Here is a 21,176-nt window from a genome sequence, read left to right as displayed (position 1 = left end):
ACAGTGAGTTTATGGTTTTAGGGAAGTGAAAATGAGCACAAGGCACAACCATGTGTCGGTAAATTGGTGTACACATGAACTCCCAACTCTAAAGTGATTAGCTTCTTCACTGATGGATATATGACCATACAAATTTCTAATTATGTTCTCACATTGCTTGCACCACTCTCTTAGGCCATCATTAAAAATTGGTATGCTGCAATTACATGGCAATCGGGACCGTTACATGGCAAATCAGTTAAATGAACATCAAGAATTGCTGCAATTACATCAACGCCATAGTTTTCCCATGTCAAAAGATTACAAGATTCTTCCATATCTACCAATCCTAAGTATCCAATAAACAAGCTATCATGACTAGGTTAAATGGCCGAGTTTGTTTTGCTATGATTAAATGGGTAGTTGGAAGACTCGCAACCACCTGGAATTCAGGTTCTAGGTACTCCGTCCTTGTAATGACCTAGGAATTGAATTCCAGTGGTGCCAAACGCAGCCTTAGTTCATTTGCTACTCCTTGCTCTCTATATCGCTCAAAGCAGATTCGACTAATTTAACCTTTTTCGAAGTCTCACTGTTGACTAGTGAGAGTTTCTCTACAGCTGATCTAAGCTGGGAGACTTGGGATTCTGGGACAGGATTCTTCCTCCTACCTGGAAACTGTCTATAGGGAGACTTTGATCCCCCGCTACTTTTTGATGATTGTGTGAACTTTCTAGCCCTCACATTTAGAGCTTCAATAGATGAACGCAAAGCACCCAACTCCAATCCGGTAAACCTGTCTGCAGCACAAAAAACAGTTGGCGATTGAAGATAACAAGAATTGAGCGACAAATGTTCATTCATGCTCCTGAGAACTGGAGATAAAGGAATAATTGATGGGTTATGTTCAAGTACCAAGCTCAGTTTTGAAGTCGAGCTCTGCTCTAGACAGTGGTTTTTTGTGGGCCCTGGGCAAGTTTCTCAATGTGCGTAGGCGGTCTTCTAGACTACAATGTAGCTCTAATGCACGGTTAATCCTATCATCCAAGCTTGGTTGTCTCTCCTCGACCTTTGAAAGATCCTGCTGTGCCTTATGTAAACGTTCTTTTTGTGTATTAATCACTTTCTCCAGGTAATCACCGTGATGTTTGAGTTCAAACCAGACCTGAAAAAAGAGCAAAGCAAGCAGAAATCTGTGTATGTTATGAATTCTAAGGCCAGAACAAAACAGCATCTGATCTGCCGCAGTCTACATACTTCTAACAAAGCCTTAAGGAATAAAAGATTGGTAAGTTTCTTTTGCTACCTTGTGGGCATACTCAACGTAATTCTCACGGAAAAGCTTAAAGTATTGATTGAGAGCTGATCGACCTTCAATGGAATCAGCAACAAGAGCGCGTAAATTAGGTGAGGCCTGAGGAATAAGAACCGCATTAGGTCCATCCAGGAGTTCCCTGCTCAAAACAACTGGAGTATCTTTCTCTTGGAACTCGTCAAGGCTATCTTTCTTCTCCCTATCAACATGAACTGGCAAAGAAATGTTCCAATCTTTCGTCTCTAATACTACACATTCTTGAGAGGAGGTGACTGCCACTATCCAAGAATAACCAAATGAGTCCTCTAGAGCCAGAAAACCAGAAAGCAGGGATGGGGTGCTAGTTTCGCCTAGGGGTGTACTCAGAATAGAATACACAGAAGGAGCTTTCATGACCTCTTCTTTCCCACTTGCCTGGCTTGTAAAAGGTAGAAAATGTATAACTATTGAATCTACACCACCATCGTGCAGGCAATATATTCTTTCTGGGATGAAGGGATCAACAAACATCGAAATAAGGGAACCATTATCTATTTTTTCAGGCAAAGCCAAATCCACAACAGCCAAACTCAACAAAGGAGGTGAATTTCCTAACCAAACAGTATGATCTAGTGGTTGATCAAGCTTTAAAACAGGTCGATCTCCTAGGATTGACTCGCAAATCATGGCAACGCCAAGGATATGGTCATGAGAATCAACACATACGCGAGGCGGGTTACCGACATTCCAAACAGGTTGAATTTCATCAGCTAGAGCATCTATTTGCAACTGCCCACTGCTCCAGGAAGTCACCAAGACTGAATCCTTGCTGATTATGTTATACAGAATCCCCACCGCCCTACCTTCACATGTTGCACCCTGTAGTTCAGAATCTTCTTCATCAACATGGCGGACTTTACGGAGAGGCCCCTGCAAGTTTAGGATTTCAAATATGCAACAATCCAACACCTTAAAGAATGAACACTTTTAAAGTACTTAACAGTGTCAAATGCTGGAATATGGCATTCTCAATAAATTGAAAAAATAAAATGACATCCATAAGTAAGTGGGACTTCTCAACAGAAATAGTACGATACACTGTTGCAAGGAGATCAGTTGAAGTCATCATTGCCTACGTAAAGCTAACCAACTATAAGATACTATAAGCATTCGTTGTGACAGACAGATGCCAAATATTTCACCAATATCATCATGAGAGAACTTGCTGCCAGGGGTTGTTGGTAAACGGTATACCAATTACCATTTTAGTGATGCAGGATCACCCAATTTCCAAGACACTTGCTTCATAACTTACAATGCACAAAATGCTTATCTTGAAGCACCGGTATATATTTTAAATATATAACAGTATATATAATCATCCATTAACAGATCTAAACTTGAATCATTCAGGCCTTACTACTTCATGCATAATCGTTGCAATCATCACCCTGTGTCAACTTATATAATGCAAGCACAAGCAGAAACTTACCTGTAACGAAAGAGAAGCATCAAAAGGTACATAGGGATGGGCTCTCAGTGCCACTGAACATCCTCCTCCTGCTGGTTGACTCACCAACTGAGGAAATGTTGCTTGCAACCAAGCAATAGCCAAACTAGAAAAACTAACTGCCCTTGAGTTGGATGCCTTCAGCCCAAATAAATGCGCGTCATTATAAATTTCCCAAATAGAATCCCATCTGTGCACACTGCCACCAAAAGGAGGATTTCATTTACGTTCTTCATAGAACAGGTTGTAGTGAAAAGAAGACATGTACTATGTATAGACTTCAAACTTAGCATACTTCAAATGAAAAAGGAATAGAAGGAGTACAAAATCCAGCACCCTCATAATAGACATGAGAATTCAAAAATACCTTCCAAAGGGAACAACTGGGCAGAGAATGTAGATTGAACCATCACTAAACAAAATGAATACCTACAGAAAATTATTAAAGATAATTAGTAAATAAATGATACTAACTACGAAATAACTACCATGGCAAATTCAGTTACATAATGATCAGCAGTTTGAAAATATTTAAGAATCGATAACTGCCCTAAAGATCAACATGTAATCTAATCTTACCGTAAATCTATCCCACAAGTGTTCACCTCCAAATGAAAATCCCACAGGACAGATAGATGCAGCATTCCGACATTTTTCAGGTTCTACTGGCTGCAAGTAATATTCCTGCTCCGGCTTTTCAAGATCCGAAGACAAATCAAAAAGTCTGCAAATAAAATAACAAAATCTTCAAAACATTGTCTCCGTCTCTTCGTATCTATATATACGTACAGCCTATACTCAAGTGGACAGATGGTTTCTAATTTAATAGAATCTAAAGAGATTAGTAAGTGTACTCATTACCTGAAAACTGAGTCAGAAGAAAGGATACCCAAATGAGTATCCGAAATAGGGTGCCACAAAATTTGCAATGTTCGTATTGAATTGTGATTTTCATAATAATATTGAGACCCAACCGAAACAGTCCTGTAAAAATAGAAGTGAAACTACATTATACAATAAGATAATTGTGTTATATTTGAATCATTAACCAACCCAAACTAGTAAGGTAATCTTGTTATGCAATAAGATATTCTTGTTATCAACAGGTACCTCTAACATAGCATTTGACCAAAACTAATTACGAGTATAGGCTGTCTCAATAACCCCCAAAGCAGTCCGAACAGAGAGTATCAACATAACAACACAAAAGACAACTAGCATTTTAACATTTTACGTATGACAATCCCACCTATGGATCCTAACCTTGCACAGCTTCTCATTGGACCAAGACAACTTGCTAATTATGTATCTACTGACTGACCAGATGTACCTGATGAACCAGATTCTGTCTACTTTTCTTTATCAGAAGTTCATCCACCAGCTAGACTAAGATAACCAGTTGTGCAAAGAACCAGAGTTATTATCAGTAAAAACTTGATAGATTAACTTTAAAAAGACGATATAAAACTAAACTAGCAACTTAATAGCTAGTTAGTCGCAGAGTCGCAGGGCATCACCAGGACCCTCAGATCATCCCGAGGATTAAGGCTTTCTGGATGGTGCGCACATCACCATCCACATCAGACGGCGAACAACTCGAGAGCAACATGCCAAGGACGGTCAATCGATCTTCTTATCATTAATTGCCCAATAGAGATATACATAAATTTTGGCAAAATCTCTCCTCCATAAACCCTATGTGCTAACTTGTACAGAAAGGGAAATCAATTACAAAATAAATAATAGAATTTTCACCATACTTGCATATAATCGTACTATCTTTCGCTGAATTTTTTCCAAATAGATACATAACAGAAAGACCATGATCACCAGAGAGAAGTAATGCTGACCCATTCCTGTTAATAGAAATGTTGCTCACAACAAAGCTCAAATGAACATCTGGTTGCAATACCTATAACATTCAAGTGAATAAAGGGGTATTTTAGGTAATAATGACTGTAAAACCCTATATTAAAGAATGAAAATTGATTGAGATTATCATTACCTTGGAAGAGGAAGAGGCAAGAACAGAAGTAGGGTCATCAGGATCACCAAGACGAATGGAGACACGATGTAGAGATTGAGTATGAGATTCCCACAAGTAAAGACGAGATGCTTTTTTATCATAAGCAATTAGGTTTTTTACACCTCCACCGCTGGTGGTGGTGATGGTGGTGGTTGTAAAAATAGGGTGAGATTGTAGAGGAATCCATTCAATTTGTTCTTTTGAAGATGAAGATGGTGGAGATGGAGTTAGGGTTTTGTTGTTGCTGCCTGTTTCTGTTATTTCGAAACTGAATCTCATGGTGTTCCCCCACAATTTACACTCTCGCTCAGTATACAACAGAGAGTAACCGCGACTGTTTGGTTTAATTTTGCGTTTTTTAGCTCAGACTTTTACCCACAGATTCGTGCAGGTCACTCATAACCGTTAGATTTCCTTTTATTTTTTCTTGATTGGGCTTTCTTTGTGTGTTTTTTCTTGTTCTTTTTCTTTTAGCACAAAAATAGGAATCTATCTAAAGACTTACAACTGATAAGTAGAATAGTATTGAGGCTTGTGACTTATCGGCTCATATTCTTAAAGGAAAATACTCTAAAAAAAATAGGTGCATTGTTATCCAAAAAGAAATCAAACTTTTTTGGATTTGGAATTGTATTTTACAGGCATAGCTCACATAAGAAATACAACATTTGGGAGGTAGTAGATGACTCTGCCATCAACATTTGGGAAGACAGATGGCTTCCAATCAGAAATGAAACTCTTGGAAACTTTTGTCCAAGGGACAAACCCACACATAAGACTTGTGTCTGAGCTTATAAATCCAGATACAAAAAAGTGGAACATTCAGCTACTTAACTCTATTTTTGATAACTGTACAGTTCAGGATATTCTTAACATAAATCTGTTCACTAACTCTTCTGGCCAACTGAGGAAAGACAAGTTATGATGGACATTAACCAGAAATGGGGAATTCTCTGTCAAGTCTTTATATGCCAAAATCATAAACCCATCTTTAGTGGTCTCTCATGAATCTAAGAAATTCTGGAAAGGGTTATGGAGCATGGATACATCTCAGAGAATCAAGCTTTTTATTTGGAAATGTCTGCAAGATGCATTTCCAACTAAAACTAAGATGAAATCAACTATAAATGAAGAAAACAACTGTGTTTTCTGTCAAACAACAAAGGAGTCCACCTATCATCTATTTTTCGAATGCTATTTGGAATTTACCTCCAATGCAATCTCAAGGAGTTCCTCTAAACTCTAATTCTGCTCATAAATCTTTCTTATAACAGTATAATGAATGGAAAACAATGAACATACACTCTATTTCCATGGCCTTGACAGCAACCAAGTGCTGGTTTATATGGAAAGAGAGGTGTCTCAGAATTTTTGAAAATAAAAAAAGAACCCCAGAACAACTAGCTACAAATAAACTAGACACTTTGCTTATTGGCATCCTGATTGCAGAAATCAGAGCAAAACAATCAGCAGTATAGTAAAAATCAAAAACATAATATGGTCTCTACCTGCTATTAATACCTATAAAATAAACTATGATGCCTCATGGATATCTGAATTAGCTAACTCTGGTTTTGGTTTCATCTTACGCAACTGGACAGGGACATTCAAAGCAGAAACAGTGGGATGCAACAGGACCTTCTCATCAGAAGAGGCAGAAGATGTAGCTCTCCTCAATGCAACTCAATGAACAATCACTAACAACATACAAAAGTTAGCGATTGAAGGTGACAACCAGGCAACAATCAAGTATCTTCAAGGCAGAGAATCTACAGTCCAATGGCAATGTATCGCCATCTTAGATGAAGTGAAGTTATTAGCTAAGAATTTAGTCTCTTTTATAGGTTTTCAGTGTGTAGATAGGAGAGCTAACAAGGTGGAAGACTTGTTAGCAAAGAAGGGAAGAAGTTCTGATAATACAACTTCCTGAAATGAAGAACCTCCTAGTTTTTTAATTCCTTCAATTGATTTTGACACTGTCAAAGCATATGCATCATGTAACTTAAACAACAATCTCTGTAACTGCTATTGATGATGTTAATCTCAGAAATTCAGCCATTGGAAGAGCCTTTCCTCAGGAAATGGTCTCTGAAGAGCCTGAATCCGCAGATTAACGGATGCCTTTCAATATAAGTCTTATTTTCAAAAAAAAAAAATAATCTAAAGACTTACAAGGGGGTGGTACTCAAACAAGATTTTTATGGACTTTCATAGATTTTTAATTCGAGTGACTCCCAGATATTCATTGAAAATCTAGAGATTTTTAGTGATTTTCTGAGAAAATTTTAGAGAGTCTTTGTGACTTGTAGAGACAAAAAATGAGATTTGTAGGGACAAAAATATGAGACTTGTAGAAATTTTATGTGATTTGTAGAGACAAAATTGTATAATATCCCCTGATTAATTCCAAACATTACCTTCTTTTTTTTATTCACGTTACAGTAATAATAAAAGTTCCATGACCACCTAAGGAAATATGTGCCCATTGTCAAAATAAATCTCACTGCTGTCTTATGCCTAAATTTTCATTCACTTTATTGCACTCGTCCCACATTTTATTTCCTATGTTATCTCACCACTGATTTTCTATGCGGAGTTTTCCAACAACTTAAAATCGGGAAGAAAAAATACCATAACTTGTTAAGTGTATATTTTAAAATCGATATATCACAAAGACTCACATAACCAATCTTAAAATATATAATCTCCAATTTAAAAATTCACTTTATTCCACATTTTGTCTTGATTACCCCTTTCCAAGTGGCCCTTAAGTGTATTACTGCACAAGGAGAGAAAAAAATGCTCCACTCCCAAAACAAAAAAATCTCCAAATTTCCAAGTCTCCCGAAATATCACCTCTTGAGGAGAGATTTTTACCATGACTATTTTCAAGAAAAAGTCTCTCCAAATCTCTGAAAACAACAAATCAATGACTTTCAATTCTCCTTCGAATAACAGGAGTGTTGGAGGGACTCTTATGAAATCCTAATCCAATAACATGGAGTTTTAGAGAATTTAAATGACTTGAAAAAAAAATCTCTAACCAATAACAAGAGACATTAAGAGACTCTTCAAAAGTCTCTATGGACTAACAGTAGATTTGCGAGCTCCCCAGAAGTCATTCGAAATCTTATTTTCTAACCCCCTGTTAAAGGCCTTGACAAATAGAATTCGACAAATAAAGCTCTCATGTTAATCGTCAAGGAAATCCTCGCTTCCTATTGGCCTAAATATATCTTTCTTTAGTTTTTTGAAATGAGCGTTTTGGTGAGGACACTTGGCAACGTATGATTGCTTTAAAAAGAATAGGAAAAAGATTAAAAAAAAGAAACTAAATTCAAGGCCTAGACAAATAAAGCTCCCACTAATCGGTAAGGAAATCCTTGCTTCATATTGGCCTAAATATATCTTTTTTTCAGTTTTGTGAAACGAGCGTTTTGGTGAGTACACTTGACAACGTATGATTGGTTTAAAAAGAATAGGAAAAAGATTTATAAAAAAAACAAACCAAATTCAAATTAAAATTAGCGCGCCATTGGGGGATAAAGGAACTAATTGGGGGATATAGAAAAAAGACAAAAACTGGATCCGAATATAAAATCAGGGTCACCCCTTATCTGCGTATTTTAGGTATTTCCTAATATACACATCACTAATCAGGATTAGTAATTAATAATAATAAGAAAAAATCTTAAGAATTTGTTAAATGATTAGTGTATGTTTTTATTTGTATTTGGGTGAGTGAGGTGAGGTGAGAGTAGAATGAGGGAAAACAATTTGGGAGGGAACTTTTTTTTGGTGAAAATGGAGGATGATTGTGAAGAGAGAGTGCTGCTAAGAGGTTGAAAATTTAATTTTCTTATTTGAATCCACCATTTTTGAAGCTGAAAAAGCTAGGTACCGTCATGGAAATGGTATGAATACCATGCCGAAACCATTTGTACCGGCATGGTATTCATACCATGTCCATTGCAGCTCCGAGCTCATCCCCCATTTTGATTCAAGCCGGCATACCGGCATGGACGTGGTATGAATACCATGCCGAAACAATTTGTACCGGCATGATATTCATACCATGTCCATGCCGACACCGAGATTATACCCCATTTTGATTCAAGCCGGCATACCATTCAACCCAAAAACTATGCCGGTATAGAAGCTTTTTTTTCAGAACGCTATGCAGGGGGTCTGGGGGGGATCCGGTGGGGCGTAGCCCCTACTCCGTTTTGAATTTTTTCATGGTTTTAACCAGTTTTCCGGCACAATTAACTAATTCTCGAGCATGCCGGTAGCAGTACCGACATAGTATGTTGCTTTAATTTCTATGTCGGCAGATGATGTAAAGTATCCAGGAAACTTGAATTATTTTTCACTTGACTACCGGCATTGATATATTTTTTCGAGCATGCCAGCATTTAGTTACGGCATTGAATGTTAGTTACCATGCATGTCGGCACCGTTTTCCGACATGGTCTTCATCAATTCCGGCATGGTCTTCATCACTTCCGGAGATGTAAAAAAAAAAATTCTGACATGGCCTTCATCACTACCGGCATGGTTTTTATCACTTTATGCATGATCTTCATCACTACCGACATGTCTTCATCATTTCCGGCATGGTTTTCATCACTTCCGGCATGGTCTTCATCACTACCGGTATGGTCTTCATCACTACCAGCATGGTCTTCATCACTACCAGCATGGTCTTCATCACTTCCGAATTAAAAAAAAATCGTTTCCAAATTGAGGAGTCGGCAGAGAAGGAGAAAAAAATTTGAAAGGCAGTGGGGAGAGTTTAGAATTTGAAAGGGAATGGGGAATATTTGGGTTTCAAAGATCTGAACCTATAAGAGATTAATAAGAAGTGAAGATGGAAATGGGGGATATGAACTTGTTTTCTGATTTTAAGTATTTAGATTTTTATTTTGAGGGAAGCGTATTTTAGTACTTCCCCCCGAAATACCCCTTAGGAGGCACTATTGGTTAGGGGAAGTAATTTATATCCCCCAATTAGTTTCTTTATCCCCCAATTGCGTGTTCTTTAGAATTCATGAAGTAAAAACATTTAGGTGACCGGACACTTGGAAACATATGATTAGTTAAAAAAAAAAGAGGAAAATATTACTTACCGTGTTTGGAATTTTACGGAAGTCCAATTTCAATTTGGAAATCGAGTAACTACTTGTTTGAGGATGAAAACGATTTCTGCTGATTTTGGTAATTTCGGTTGTGTGGGTGAGAAACGAGTTTAAACCCTAAACAATGTACAAAGTGAAGGAGAATGATTGGTTTTAGGGAGGGAAGCGAAGAGAGTGTTGAGACCAGAATAGTTGATTCTGGAAGAGTAGTTGTTTCACGATTTGTATCAGAAAGTGGGAAGCTAACAGATGGAAATATAGCAAATGTTTTCTGAGTGTTGTATGCTCCTGACCTGAACTTGTTGTTCGATGGTGTTGATGGTGGTTTTTTTAGCTTAGGGTTAAAATCGTAAAACTGCACGTCTGACATGACGTCACCATGACCATTAGCGCATTTATTGTACCGATCAGCATACCTACGTAAGAATTATCGTGGTACCTCTTTTTTATATATACATGGGTCATGTTCCGCTGCAGAACCCTTAACATTGACTGACATCGTTTATGACAAACCCTAATTCTCACGCTACCGCGCCAAGGCATGCCAACCATGTCAGCCGCACCACTGTGCCAATGATAGACCATGTCATCCACGTCTCCGCGCCAAGGCATGCCAACCATGTCAGCCGCACCACTGTGCCAATGGTAGACCATGCCAGCCACGTCTCCACGCCAAGGTATGGCAACCATGCCAGCCGCACCACTGTGCCAATGGCATACCATGCCAACCACGTCTCCGCGCCAAGGCATGCCAACCATGCCAGCCGCACCACTGTGCCAATGGCATACCATCCCAGCCACATCTCCGCGCCAAGGCATGCTAACCATGCCAGCCGCACCACTACGCCAATGACATGCCATGCTAGCCGCACCTCCGCGCCAAGGCATGCCAACCATTCCAGCGGCACCATTGCGCCAATTGCATGCCATGCTAGCCGCACCACCGCCCCAATGGCATGCCATGCCAGCCGCACCTCCGCGCCAAGGCATGCCAACCATTCCAGCGGCACCACTGCGCCAATTGCATACCATGCTAGCCACACCACCTCCCCAATGGCATGCCATGCCAGCCGCACCTCCGCGCCAAGGCTTTCCAACCATGCCAGCCGCACCACATGTGCCAATGGCATGCCAAACCACCTTTTCGCGCCATACCATGCCGACCTTCCCTATGCGGCTACCAAAACGAAGTCGTGCGACGATCAACGACCACCCTTCCATCCTAGATGCAAATCCTAGCCGTCCAAGGTCGCCAAACAACGTATGGTAACCTTTGGCATAAAACCCTATTTTTGGCCACCCCAAACCGCGCCAAGGCATGCCATGCCACATGTGCCAATGGCATGCCAAACCACCTTGCAGCGCCATACCATGCCGGCCTTCCCTATGTGGCTACCAAAACGAAGGTGTGCGACGATCAAAGACCACCCTTCCATCCTAGATGCAAATCCTAGCCGTCCAAGGTCGCCAAACAACGCATGGTAACCTTTGGCCCAAAACCCTAGTTTGGCCACGCCAAACCGCGCCAAGGAATGCCATGCCACATGTGCCAATGACATGCCAACCACCTTGTCGCGCCATACCATACCGACCTTCCTTATGTGGCTACCAAAACGAAGGCATGCGACGATCAACGGCCACCCTTCCATCCTAGATGCAAATCTTAGCCGTCCAAGATCGCCAAACAACGCATGGTAACCTTTGGCCCAAAACCCTAGTTTTGGACATGCCAAACCGCACCAAGGCATGTCATGCCACATGTGCCAATGGCATGCCGACCACCTTGCCACGCCATACCATGTCGGCCTTCTCTATGCGGCTACCAAAACGAAGGCGTGCGACGATCAACGACCACCCTTCCGTCCTAGATGCAAATCTTAGCCATCCAAGGTCGCCAGACAACGCATGGTAACCTTTGACCCAAAACCCTAGTTTCGGCCACGCCAAACCGCGCCAAGGCATGCCATGCCACATGTGCCAATGGCATGCCGACCACCTTGTCGCGCCATACCATGCCATTCTTCCTGATTTGGTTTTTAATTGTTGTTGTAGTAATAAGATTCGAACTCTAAGACTTGTGAAGATTAAATTTAAAGATTTAATAATAAAGGGAGAATTACTGGGTCTAGGATTCCATCGAATTCATATCAGAAGGCTCAATTATTTATTCTCAACAATTATCTCTCAATAAATAAAATAACATCGACTCTTATTTTTGCCAAGGTAGATTCTCAAAATATTAGTTATAAATCGTAAGCATGGGACATCAATCATCTAAGCAAGCATGACCCATCAAATGAAATAATAACTAATTAATTCAAACCATAATTTTATTTTAATTAGTGCAAAAGTCATATAGAAAATAAAATAAATTCACCCATGTATGAAGTTCGGCTTCCTCCGTCGACCCAGTGTTGGGGTTTAGCTTTTCATGATGAAAACACACTCAAAAATATAATTCATAGCTCAAATGGTGTTTTTATTGAAGAAAACTAATAATACAATGAATCTGCAACGCTGTGCAGACGTTACAGAAGTTACCGTTACAAGAGATGTTGCAAATTCAAATCAAGAGTGCCAAACTGACTGTTACGAGTACTGTTTATAAACGACAGTTCTATGCGACAGTCAGTAGGCGCCAAATGTTCTTCTTCTTCTTCTTCTTCTCTGCAGCAGCAGAGAAATCTGCTCTGCAACCCTCTGTTCTTCACCCAACTCTCGATATCCCCTATAAGACATTCCAGGACTCTTTTTATACCTCACCAGCAACAAATCTTCCGCAATAACTCTATTTCATCCTCTCTTCAATTCATGCAGACACGGGATTATTTCTTTTTTTTTTCTTCTCGTACGTGTTCTCTTGTGTTATCTTGCAACTGGCACACTCCAAACACGCATTTTTCTCGTAATAGATTGAGCAAAGGATATTTCCACATGTAGTTTCCATAAGCAATCCCGTGAATATCCAACCTCCCTGTTTTAACCAAGTCCACGTATTCTTCCTTTTATTACGAAACAAAACTCGTTACCTTCCTTGATCCAGTCAAACAGGGTTATCCCAGTCGACACCAAGCCAAACTCCTACTAAAACTCTTCTCAATCATGTCCGGGATATTATGCAGATAAAAGACTTTTTCTGCCTCTGGTTGATGTGATTGTAGATTGTGGTAAATAGAGTATCGTTCAAACTCGAACTTGAGAAGGATTTTTTTAGACTTAAGTTCAAAACTAAATAGAAAGCTCAAAAAAATATGATAACAATAATAAGAGAACACTGAGGCTTAAGATTCCACTATTTTTCCAAATCAAAGTGATTAAATCCAATACCTATATTATGCAATTTTTCCATTTAATTCGATTCTAAACTATTTCAATAAGTAGATTTCAAAAATAACAATTGTAAATCCAGAGCATAAAGCATCAAAACCTAAGCTAAGCATGCTATATCAAAAGAAATCACAATCTCTTAACGAAAATCATTCAAACAATTATCATTCAAGGCAAAATAATCATATTAATATTTGCAATAAATAAGATAAATAGAAAATACCACTCTTTATTGGAAAAAATAGCTTCCTCTATCGCCTCAGCAATGGGGTTTAGCTCCTCATATTAATAACTTGCTCAAGATACATGATTATAGCCAAAAAGTTGATTAAAATATGAAGAAGTACTAAAACAGGAAGTTTAAGACTCACAGAAAGCGTCTCAGATAAACGACAGAAAGAAAGTGCGTCTGTCGCTGCTGTTTTAATACCCACTGACCTTGTCGTTTCCACTGTTCAAAACAATGACTGATTTTGCAGGTCCGTTCTTCGTGTTCTTCAAGCTCTTTAATGGCAGCAGCAGCAGAACTGGTTCCTGTATGTTGCTCGTTTCTGATTCTCTGAGGCTCTAAACTTCTCCTAAGGGTTTCCTCTCTCTTCCTGGACTCGAAGCAATGCTATTTATAGCCAACAAGTGAAACAAATCTTCACAAATTCTTTTGGTTTATCTTTTTTTTTCTTCGGCAACAAGTTACGGGAATTTCTCCCAACTCCTCTTCTACACGGCTTCAGTTATTACCCCAAACCCTGAATTCAATAGAAACAAATCTTTGGAGAATATCTTCTCCAAATCTTCCCGCACGCAACTGACAAAACTGGACCCAACAGAGTCTGATAATATCGTCATTCCCTGTTGAACTCTCTTTGCTATGTTACGTAGAAAATACGTATAATCTTCCTTCCATTCCAATATTAACCCGAGTAACAAGCCTGTTTCAATATATCAGGTCCAAAACAAACAGAACCCATGAAAATCCGCGTGAAAATCTCATCCAAATCCTAAAATAGAAACTCGCTGCATGAACATTATGTTCCCGCCAAAAGTTAATTCGAAATCGTGAGGAAATGTGACCTCCCCCTATCCAGTCCGGACTTGTGCTTAGCAGCTGCCTTTGGGGACACACTGGGGTGTAAATAACCGTGGATACCCCTTAGGAATTAAAGTGCCCTTTATCCTGATGAAGGGTGCTTTTAGCAATTTTCTCCCACGCGCACAATTACCACTTTTCAAGCCAAATTCGCCACAAAAACTTATTTCTCCAAAAACACCTACAAATAAATAAAATAGCCAAATAAGTATAAAATTGAGCACGAACAATATATACAAATGAGATATATTAGAAACATAAACGCGTCTATCAAATACCCCCAAACTTATTATTTGCTAGTCCTCGAGCAAAATAAAATAAAAATAAAATCCGAACTCACTGTCGCAGGCATCGTCGATTGCATTTAGCATATGCAATAATCCTTTAAACCCCTAGGTGGCCCTAGTGGCCGAGTTATAGTCTCGGGTGGATTTATCAGAGATATACCCACAAAACCTTTATACTCCAGACCCTAACTATCTACGCAGAACCTTGGAAAGCACTAAAGAACCTCCTTGGTTGGCATACTTATTGACTATAGGAGGAAGTACCCTGATGCGAAATTCCAATTGTTGTACACGAGTTTGCACTCAAGCATACTAAAATTCATATAAAGTGATAGAGCTCTACTCAGATAGTTTCGGACATTATAAACCGGAGTCAACCAATCACATGGATAGATTAAGAAGATGGATGTAGAGAAAAACGTGGATTATGTTGACTAAGGTGAACCTATCCTAATGGATTGAGATACCGGTCTGAACTAATATCAACTCACTGGCATATACAAGGGTACCAGTGGTCGATAATCCTAACTCTAGGTCAACTCAGCTGGCATATACAAGGGTACCAGTGGTCGACTTTATTGAATATTATTCCGGTTGGTCTAATGGTCTGGTCTAAATACTTTTTTTTTGTATCTCAGTCACTCTATTTCACCCTAGTAATGGTAAAAAGAAATAAAATAAAAAGAAGTGATCAGGATTCTTTCGATGTTTCCATCATGAGGATATGGCGAAACTACCATGTTTTTTTTACTAACGCCTGAGCTCTGTGCTTTTATGAATAGACTCTTCTAGATGTTTCCATCTAATCATATTGGTTCCTCAACTCCTACAACCAACATGCTTCCATCCACTTAGATTGGTTAGTGCCAACCTTAGTAAGCATAAATTTCTAGGATCTGGAGTTTATTTAATGCAACTAAAATGGTAAAAAATGTTTATTCCCCACACCCAAACTTAAATCTAACATTGTCCTCAATGTTTTTAATGAAAGAACAATATCAAAAGTGTAAATAACATGAGGAATAGAGAAGTTCGGAAAGATAGTACCTAGGTGGAGTGAAACCAAAAACCAGAAAAATATGATACAACATACAAACCTCCTCGATGGTCAATCAAGGTAAACAGGGTCCTCCAGAGGGACCTCCTCATCATCACCTGTAGGAAAAGGTTCTAAGAAGGGCTTCAATCTCTGACCGTTAACCTTTGAATAACTACTACCATCTGGTGACTCAATCTCAACAGCGCCATGAGAAAAAACAGTACGGACCACAAAAGGACCGGTTCACCGAGAGCGCAACTTCCCGGGAAATAGATGCAAACGGGTGTCATATAGAAGAAATTTTTGACCTGGAGCAAATGACTTTCGTAAAATATTCTTATCATGCACAAGTTTCATCTTGTTCTTATACTCCTTCGCACTATTGTATGCATCTCTACGAATCTCGTCCAACTCATTGAGTTGGAGGTTTCTGTGAGCTCCTGCCCTGTCGAGTGAAAAATTTAGCTGCTTAATAGCCCAATAGGCTCTATGCTCTAACTCAACGGGAAGGTGACATGCCTTTCCAAACACTAAACGAAAAGGTGACATTCCAATGGGTGTCTTAAACGCAGTACGGTAAGCCCATAAGGCATCAATAAGCCTCGACGACCAGTCTTTCCTATTTGGATTAACTGTTTTCTCTAGAATACGTTTAATTTCCCTATTGGAAACCTCTACCTGACCACTAGTCTGTGGGTGATATGGGGTAGCTACTTTGTGGGTAATACCATATTGTTTCATTAAAAGAGCAAATGGTCTATTACAAAAGTGTGAACCTCCATCACTAATTATAGCTCGCGGTGTACCAAAACGTGTAAGTATATTCTCTTTCAAAAACTGGACTACGACCCTGTGTTCATTTGTTTTACACGGAACCGCCTCAACCCACTTGGACACATAGTCTACAACGACAAGTATGTAAAGATATCCCAAAGAATTAGGAAATGGACCCATAAAATCAATGCCCCATACATCGAAGACCTCAATCACTAAAATAGGGTTCAAAGGCATCATATTTCTACGGGAAATGGTCCCTAACTTCTGGCAACGCTCACAAGAAACACAATGATTATGGGAGTCTTTAAACAACGAAGGCCAGTAAAACCCACACTGCAATATTTTAGCAGCAGTCTTCTTAGAACTAACATGACCTCCACATGCATGTTCATGACAAAAAGAGATAATACTAGACTGGTCACCCTCAGGTATACATCTCCTAATTATCTGGTCCGGACAATACTTAAACAGATAAGGATCGTCCCAAAAGAAATGCTTAACCTCGGCTAAAAACCTATAACGATCTTGTTTACCCCAATGTTGAGGCATTCGACCAGTAACAAGATAATTCACTATATTTGCATACCAAGGTGATTGGGAAACGAAGAACAATTGTTCATCAGGAAAGCTATCCCTTATAGGAAGGGAATCATCAGAAGAATTAAAAACTAGCCTGGACAAGTGATCTGCTACTACATTTTACGCACCCTTTTTGTCTCTAATGTCTGGAGAGAATTCTTGTAACAAAAGGATCCATCTAATCAGTCTAGGCTTGGTATCCTTCTTAGACAAAAGGTATTTCAAAGCAGCATGGTCGGTATAGACTACGACCTTAGAACCTAATAGGTAGGATCTAAGCTTATCCAAGGCGTACACGATGGCTAACAATTCCTTCTCGGTGGTTGTGTAATTCAGCTGGGTATTATTCAGAGTTTTGCTAGCATAGTAAATCACATGAAGTAATTTGTTTTCTCGCTGTCCTAAAACAACACCTATAGCATAATCTGAAGCATCGCACATAATTTCAAAGGGTAAGTTCCAGTTAGGCGCCTGGACTATGGGAGCGGTAGTGAGTAACATTTTAAGCTTCTCGAAAGCCTCTAAAAAAACATCATCAAAGACAAACTTAACATCTTTTGCAAGTAAATTGCAAAGAGGTCTAGAAATCAAGATAAAATCCTTAATGAATCGGCGATAAAAACCTGCATGCCTTAAGAAGGACCTAATGTCTCTTACGGTTTTTGGGACCTGTAAAGTCTTAATAAGGTCAACTTTGGATTTTTCTACCTCCATACCCTTTGAAGAAACGATGTGGCCTAACACAATTCCTGATTTAACCATGAAATGGCATTTTTCTCAATTAAGCACTAAATTCTTTTCTTTACACCTAGTCAACACTAATGTCAAATGGTGCAAGCACTCATCAAAATATGAACCAAACACTGAAAAATCATCCATAAAGACTTCTAAAAACCGTTCTACCATATCAGAAAATATGCTCATCATGCAACGCTGAAAAGTCGCAGGGGCATTACATAACCCGAAAGGCATGCGTCTATACGCAAAGGTGCCAAAGGGACAAGTAAAAGTGGTTTTCTTTTGGTCTTCTGGGGCAATAACGATCTGATTATAACCTGAATAGCCATCTAAGAAGCAATAATGCCTATGTTCAGCTAACCGCTCTAGCATTTGGTCGATAAAAGGAAGGGGAAAGTGATCCTTCCTTATGACCTTGTTCAATTTCCTATATTCGATACAGACACGCCATCCCGTGGTCACTCGGGTTGGGATTAACTCATTTTCATCATTTTGGACTACAGTGATGCCTGATTTCTTGGGAACAACCTGAACAGGGATGACCCACTTACTGTCTGAAATTGGGTAGATAATACCCGCATCTAACAACTTAAGCACCTCTTTTCGAACTACCTCTTTCATGTTAGGGTTCAGTCGACGTTGCATCTCCCTAGAAGTTTTGGAATCTTCCTCTAAATAAATCTGATGCATACACACTGTAGGACTTATACCCTTAATGTCTGCTATAGTCCACCCTAAAGTTTCCTTATTATCTTGAAGTACATTCACTAGCCTACTTTCCTGATCACTATCCAAATCGGAAGCTATAATCACAGGTAAAGTCTTAGATGGGCCTAAAAACACATACTTTAGAGTGTCGGGCAGTGGTTTTAGGTCCAACTTAGGAGGCTCTTCTAAAGAAGGTATTAAAGTAGTCTCGGAAACTGGTAATGGTTCGACCCTAGCTTTCCATCTATCAGTGTCTAACACAGGGGTAAAATCTAATATAGCATTCACTTGTTCAATAATGCTATCGTCGTCAAAATCTAAACCAAAATGGGATAGACAACTCTCTAATGGGTCTTCAGACAGAATGTTTGGTAATGACTCCTGAACTAAGGCTTCTATCATGTTCACCTCTTCAACACATGTGTCATCTAGCTCATAAGGTAGCTTACTGACATTAAAATTTTTCATTTCCATAGTCATATTACCAAAAGACAAATTCATCACACCATTACTACAGTTAATGATCGCATTAGATGTAGCTAAAAATGGGCGACCTAAAATAACAGGTATCTGTCTCTCTAGGTCGGGGACAGGTTGGGTATCTAGCACAACAAAATCCACTGGATAGATGAATTTTTCGACCTCAATAAGAACATCCTCGATAACTCCTCGAGGAATTTTGACAGACCTATCAGCTAACTGCAGAGTCATCTGAGTAGGTTTCATTTCACCAAGTCCTAGCTGTAAGTACACATGGTACGACAGTAAGTTTACACTGGCTCCTAAGTCAAGTAAAGCTCTTTCTATCCGGTGTTTACCTATTGTGCAAGCAATGGTAGGGGAACCTGGATCTTTGTACTTTGGAGTTGTGGTGTTCTGAATAATTGAACTTACGTGGCTAGCTAAAAAGGCTTTTTTATGGACGCTAAGTTTTCGCTTTCTCATACACATATCTTTAAGGAACTTGGTATAAGCAGGAATTTGCCTAATTGCATCTAATAAAGGAAGGTTTATGGTGACATGCTTAAAAACCTCCAATATATCATTAAAGTTGGATCCCTTCTTTGTTGGTGCTAATAGTTGGGGAAATGGAGCTTTAGGGGCCGAATCAAACCTCTCAGGGACCGAATTTGCATCATCAGAAATTTTATCGGTCCCCTCAGCTAATGGTCCTGAGGGGTGAGATCCTGAGGGGTGAACTACAGTATGTTCACTATCGGGCATGGTTACCTGATTGTCTACTACTCTACCACTCCTAAGGGTGCTAATAACATTCAACTGGTTCGAAGGTTTTGTACCTACTTCATGAACTCCTCTAGGATTAGGATTAGTCTGACTAGGGAACCTACCATTATCTCTCTCACTTAAGGTCTTAGCTATTTGGCCGACTTGAAGTTCTAACTTAGCAAGGCTCTGAGTATTAGTTTGAAAGTTCTGTTTGGTTTCTTGTTGAAAACTAACATGGTTCTGTGCTAACATTTCCTGAGTTTTTGCTAACATCTTAATAGATTCCTCTAAGCTAGTCGTTTTATTTTCTGGGCCTGAAAAATTCTTAGTGTAATCAAAACCTAGGGGAGCATTAGAATTACTAGGCTGACCTTGACTCTGGCCCTTAGACCAAGAAAAGTTCGGATGGTTTCTCCAACCCGGGTTATAGGTTTCTGAATATGGGTCAAACTTTTGACGATTATCAAACCTAGTGTTATTATAGAGAGCATTGGCTTGCTCTTCATTATTCTAGCCTTCGCAAAAAGGCTCCAATCTACCACTAGTGTGACCCACTTCTAAAGCTTCTAACCTTTTTGCTATAGCAGCAATTTTTGCATCTGATTCAAAGTTTCCTTCTACCCTATTGACATTTCCTCTATTTAGAAGAATTGTTTTCTTGGGCTCCCTACTATTTTCCCACTGTTGGGTTTTATCGGCGATGTCATTCAAAAATTCCATCGCTGCATCAACAGTTTGGTTTTCAAACCCACCAGTGCACAAGGACTCGACCATGGTTGTTGTTGAATAATCTGAACCCTCATAAAGGATCTGAACTAGCCTAACCTTTTCTAAACCATGATGAGGGCACTGGGATAACAAATCATTGAACCTTTCCAAATACCTATACAAATATTCTCCCTCTTGTTGTGATAATGTACATATTTGCGTCCTAATAGACGATGTTTTGTGCCTAGGAAAAAACTTGTTGAAAAGGGCAGATGTAAGCTGTTCATATGTTTCAATTGACTCGGAAGTCAAGCTGTATAGCCAAGATTTGGCTTTATCTCTCAGGGAAAAAGGGAATAACCTAAGTTTCAAAGCATCATCATCTAAGACTCTAATTCTTAGGGTACTACAAATTTCTTCAAAATCCCTAACATGAAAATAGGGGTTCTCATTTTCTTTCCCTAAGAAGATTGGGAGAATCTGTAAGGTCCCAGGTTTCAATTCATAGGTTGCCTCCGTGTCAGCTAACTAAATACACGACGGACGAGTCGTCCTAGTTGGATTCAACAATGCTTTCAAAGTTTCCATTTCTGGCGCTATCGGAGTATTAGGGATTCTTTCCTTGGTAAAATTCATACGTTCAAAACCGGACCTTTCAAAAATAGGACTTTCTAAGTTAAGGTAATCGAGATTCTTAGAACAACAATGCTTTCAAAGTTGCCATTTCTGGCGCTATCGGAGTATTAGGGATT

General features: G+C 39.3%; 1 protein-coding gene and 1 pseudogene across 1 annotated transcript; one reads left to right on the top strand and one right to left on the bottom strand.

Moving 5' to 3' along the window:
- Positions 1-222: 222 nt before the first annotated feature.
- On the bottom strand, positions 223-5,179 carry LOC113311143 (nuclear pore complex protein NUP88-like). Its single transcript, XM_026559995.1, has 9 exons — positions 4,789-5,179; positions 4,544-4,695; positions 3,645-3,767; positions 3,363-3,507; positions 3,151-3,212; positions 2,766-2,982; positions 1,286-2,203; positions 895-1,144; positions 223-779 (listed from the first exon to the last, which is right to left on the bottom strand). The coding sequence occupies exons 1-9, from the start codon at positions 5,086-5,088 to the stop codon at positions 508-510; spliced, it is 2,439 nt and encodes an 812-aa protein (XP_026415780.1). The 5' UTR covers positions 5,089-5,179; the 3' UTR covers positions 223-507.
- A 15,369-nt stretch (positions 5,180-20,548) lies between these two features.
- Positions 20,549-20,648, top strand: LOC113314530 (annotated as a pseudogene).
- Positions 20,649-21,176: the final 528 nt, after the last annotated feature.

The sequence above is a fragment of the Papaver somniferum genome, chromosome 9 (genome assembly GCF_003573695.1).
Source record: "Papaver somniferum cultivar HN1 chromosome 9, ASM357369v1, whole genome shotgun sequence".
NCBI lineage: Eukaryota > Viridiplantae > Streptophyta > Magnoliopsida > Ranunculales > Papaveraceae > Papaver > Papaver somniferum.
This window is presented reverse-complemented; position numbering and strand designations above follow the sequence as displayed.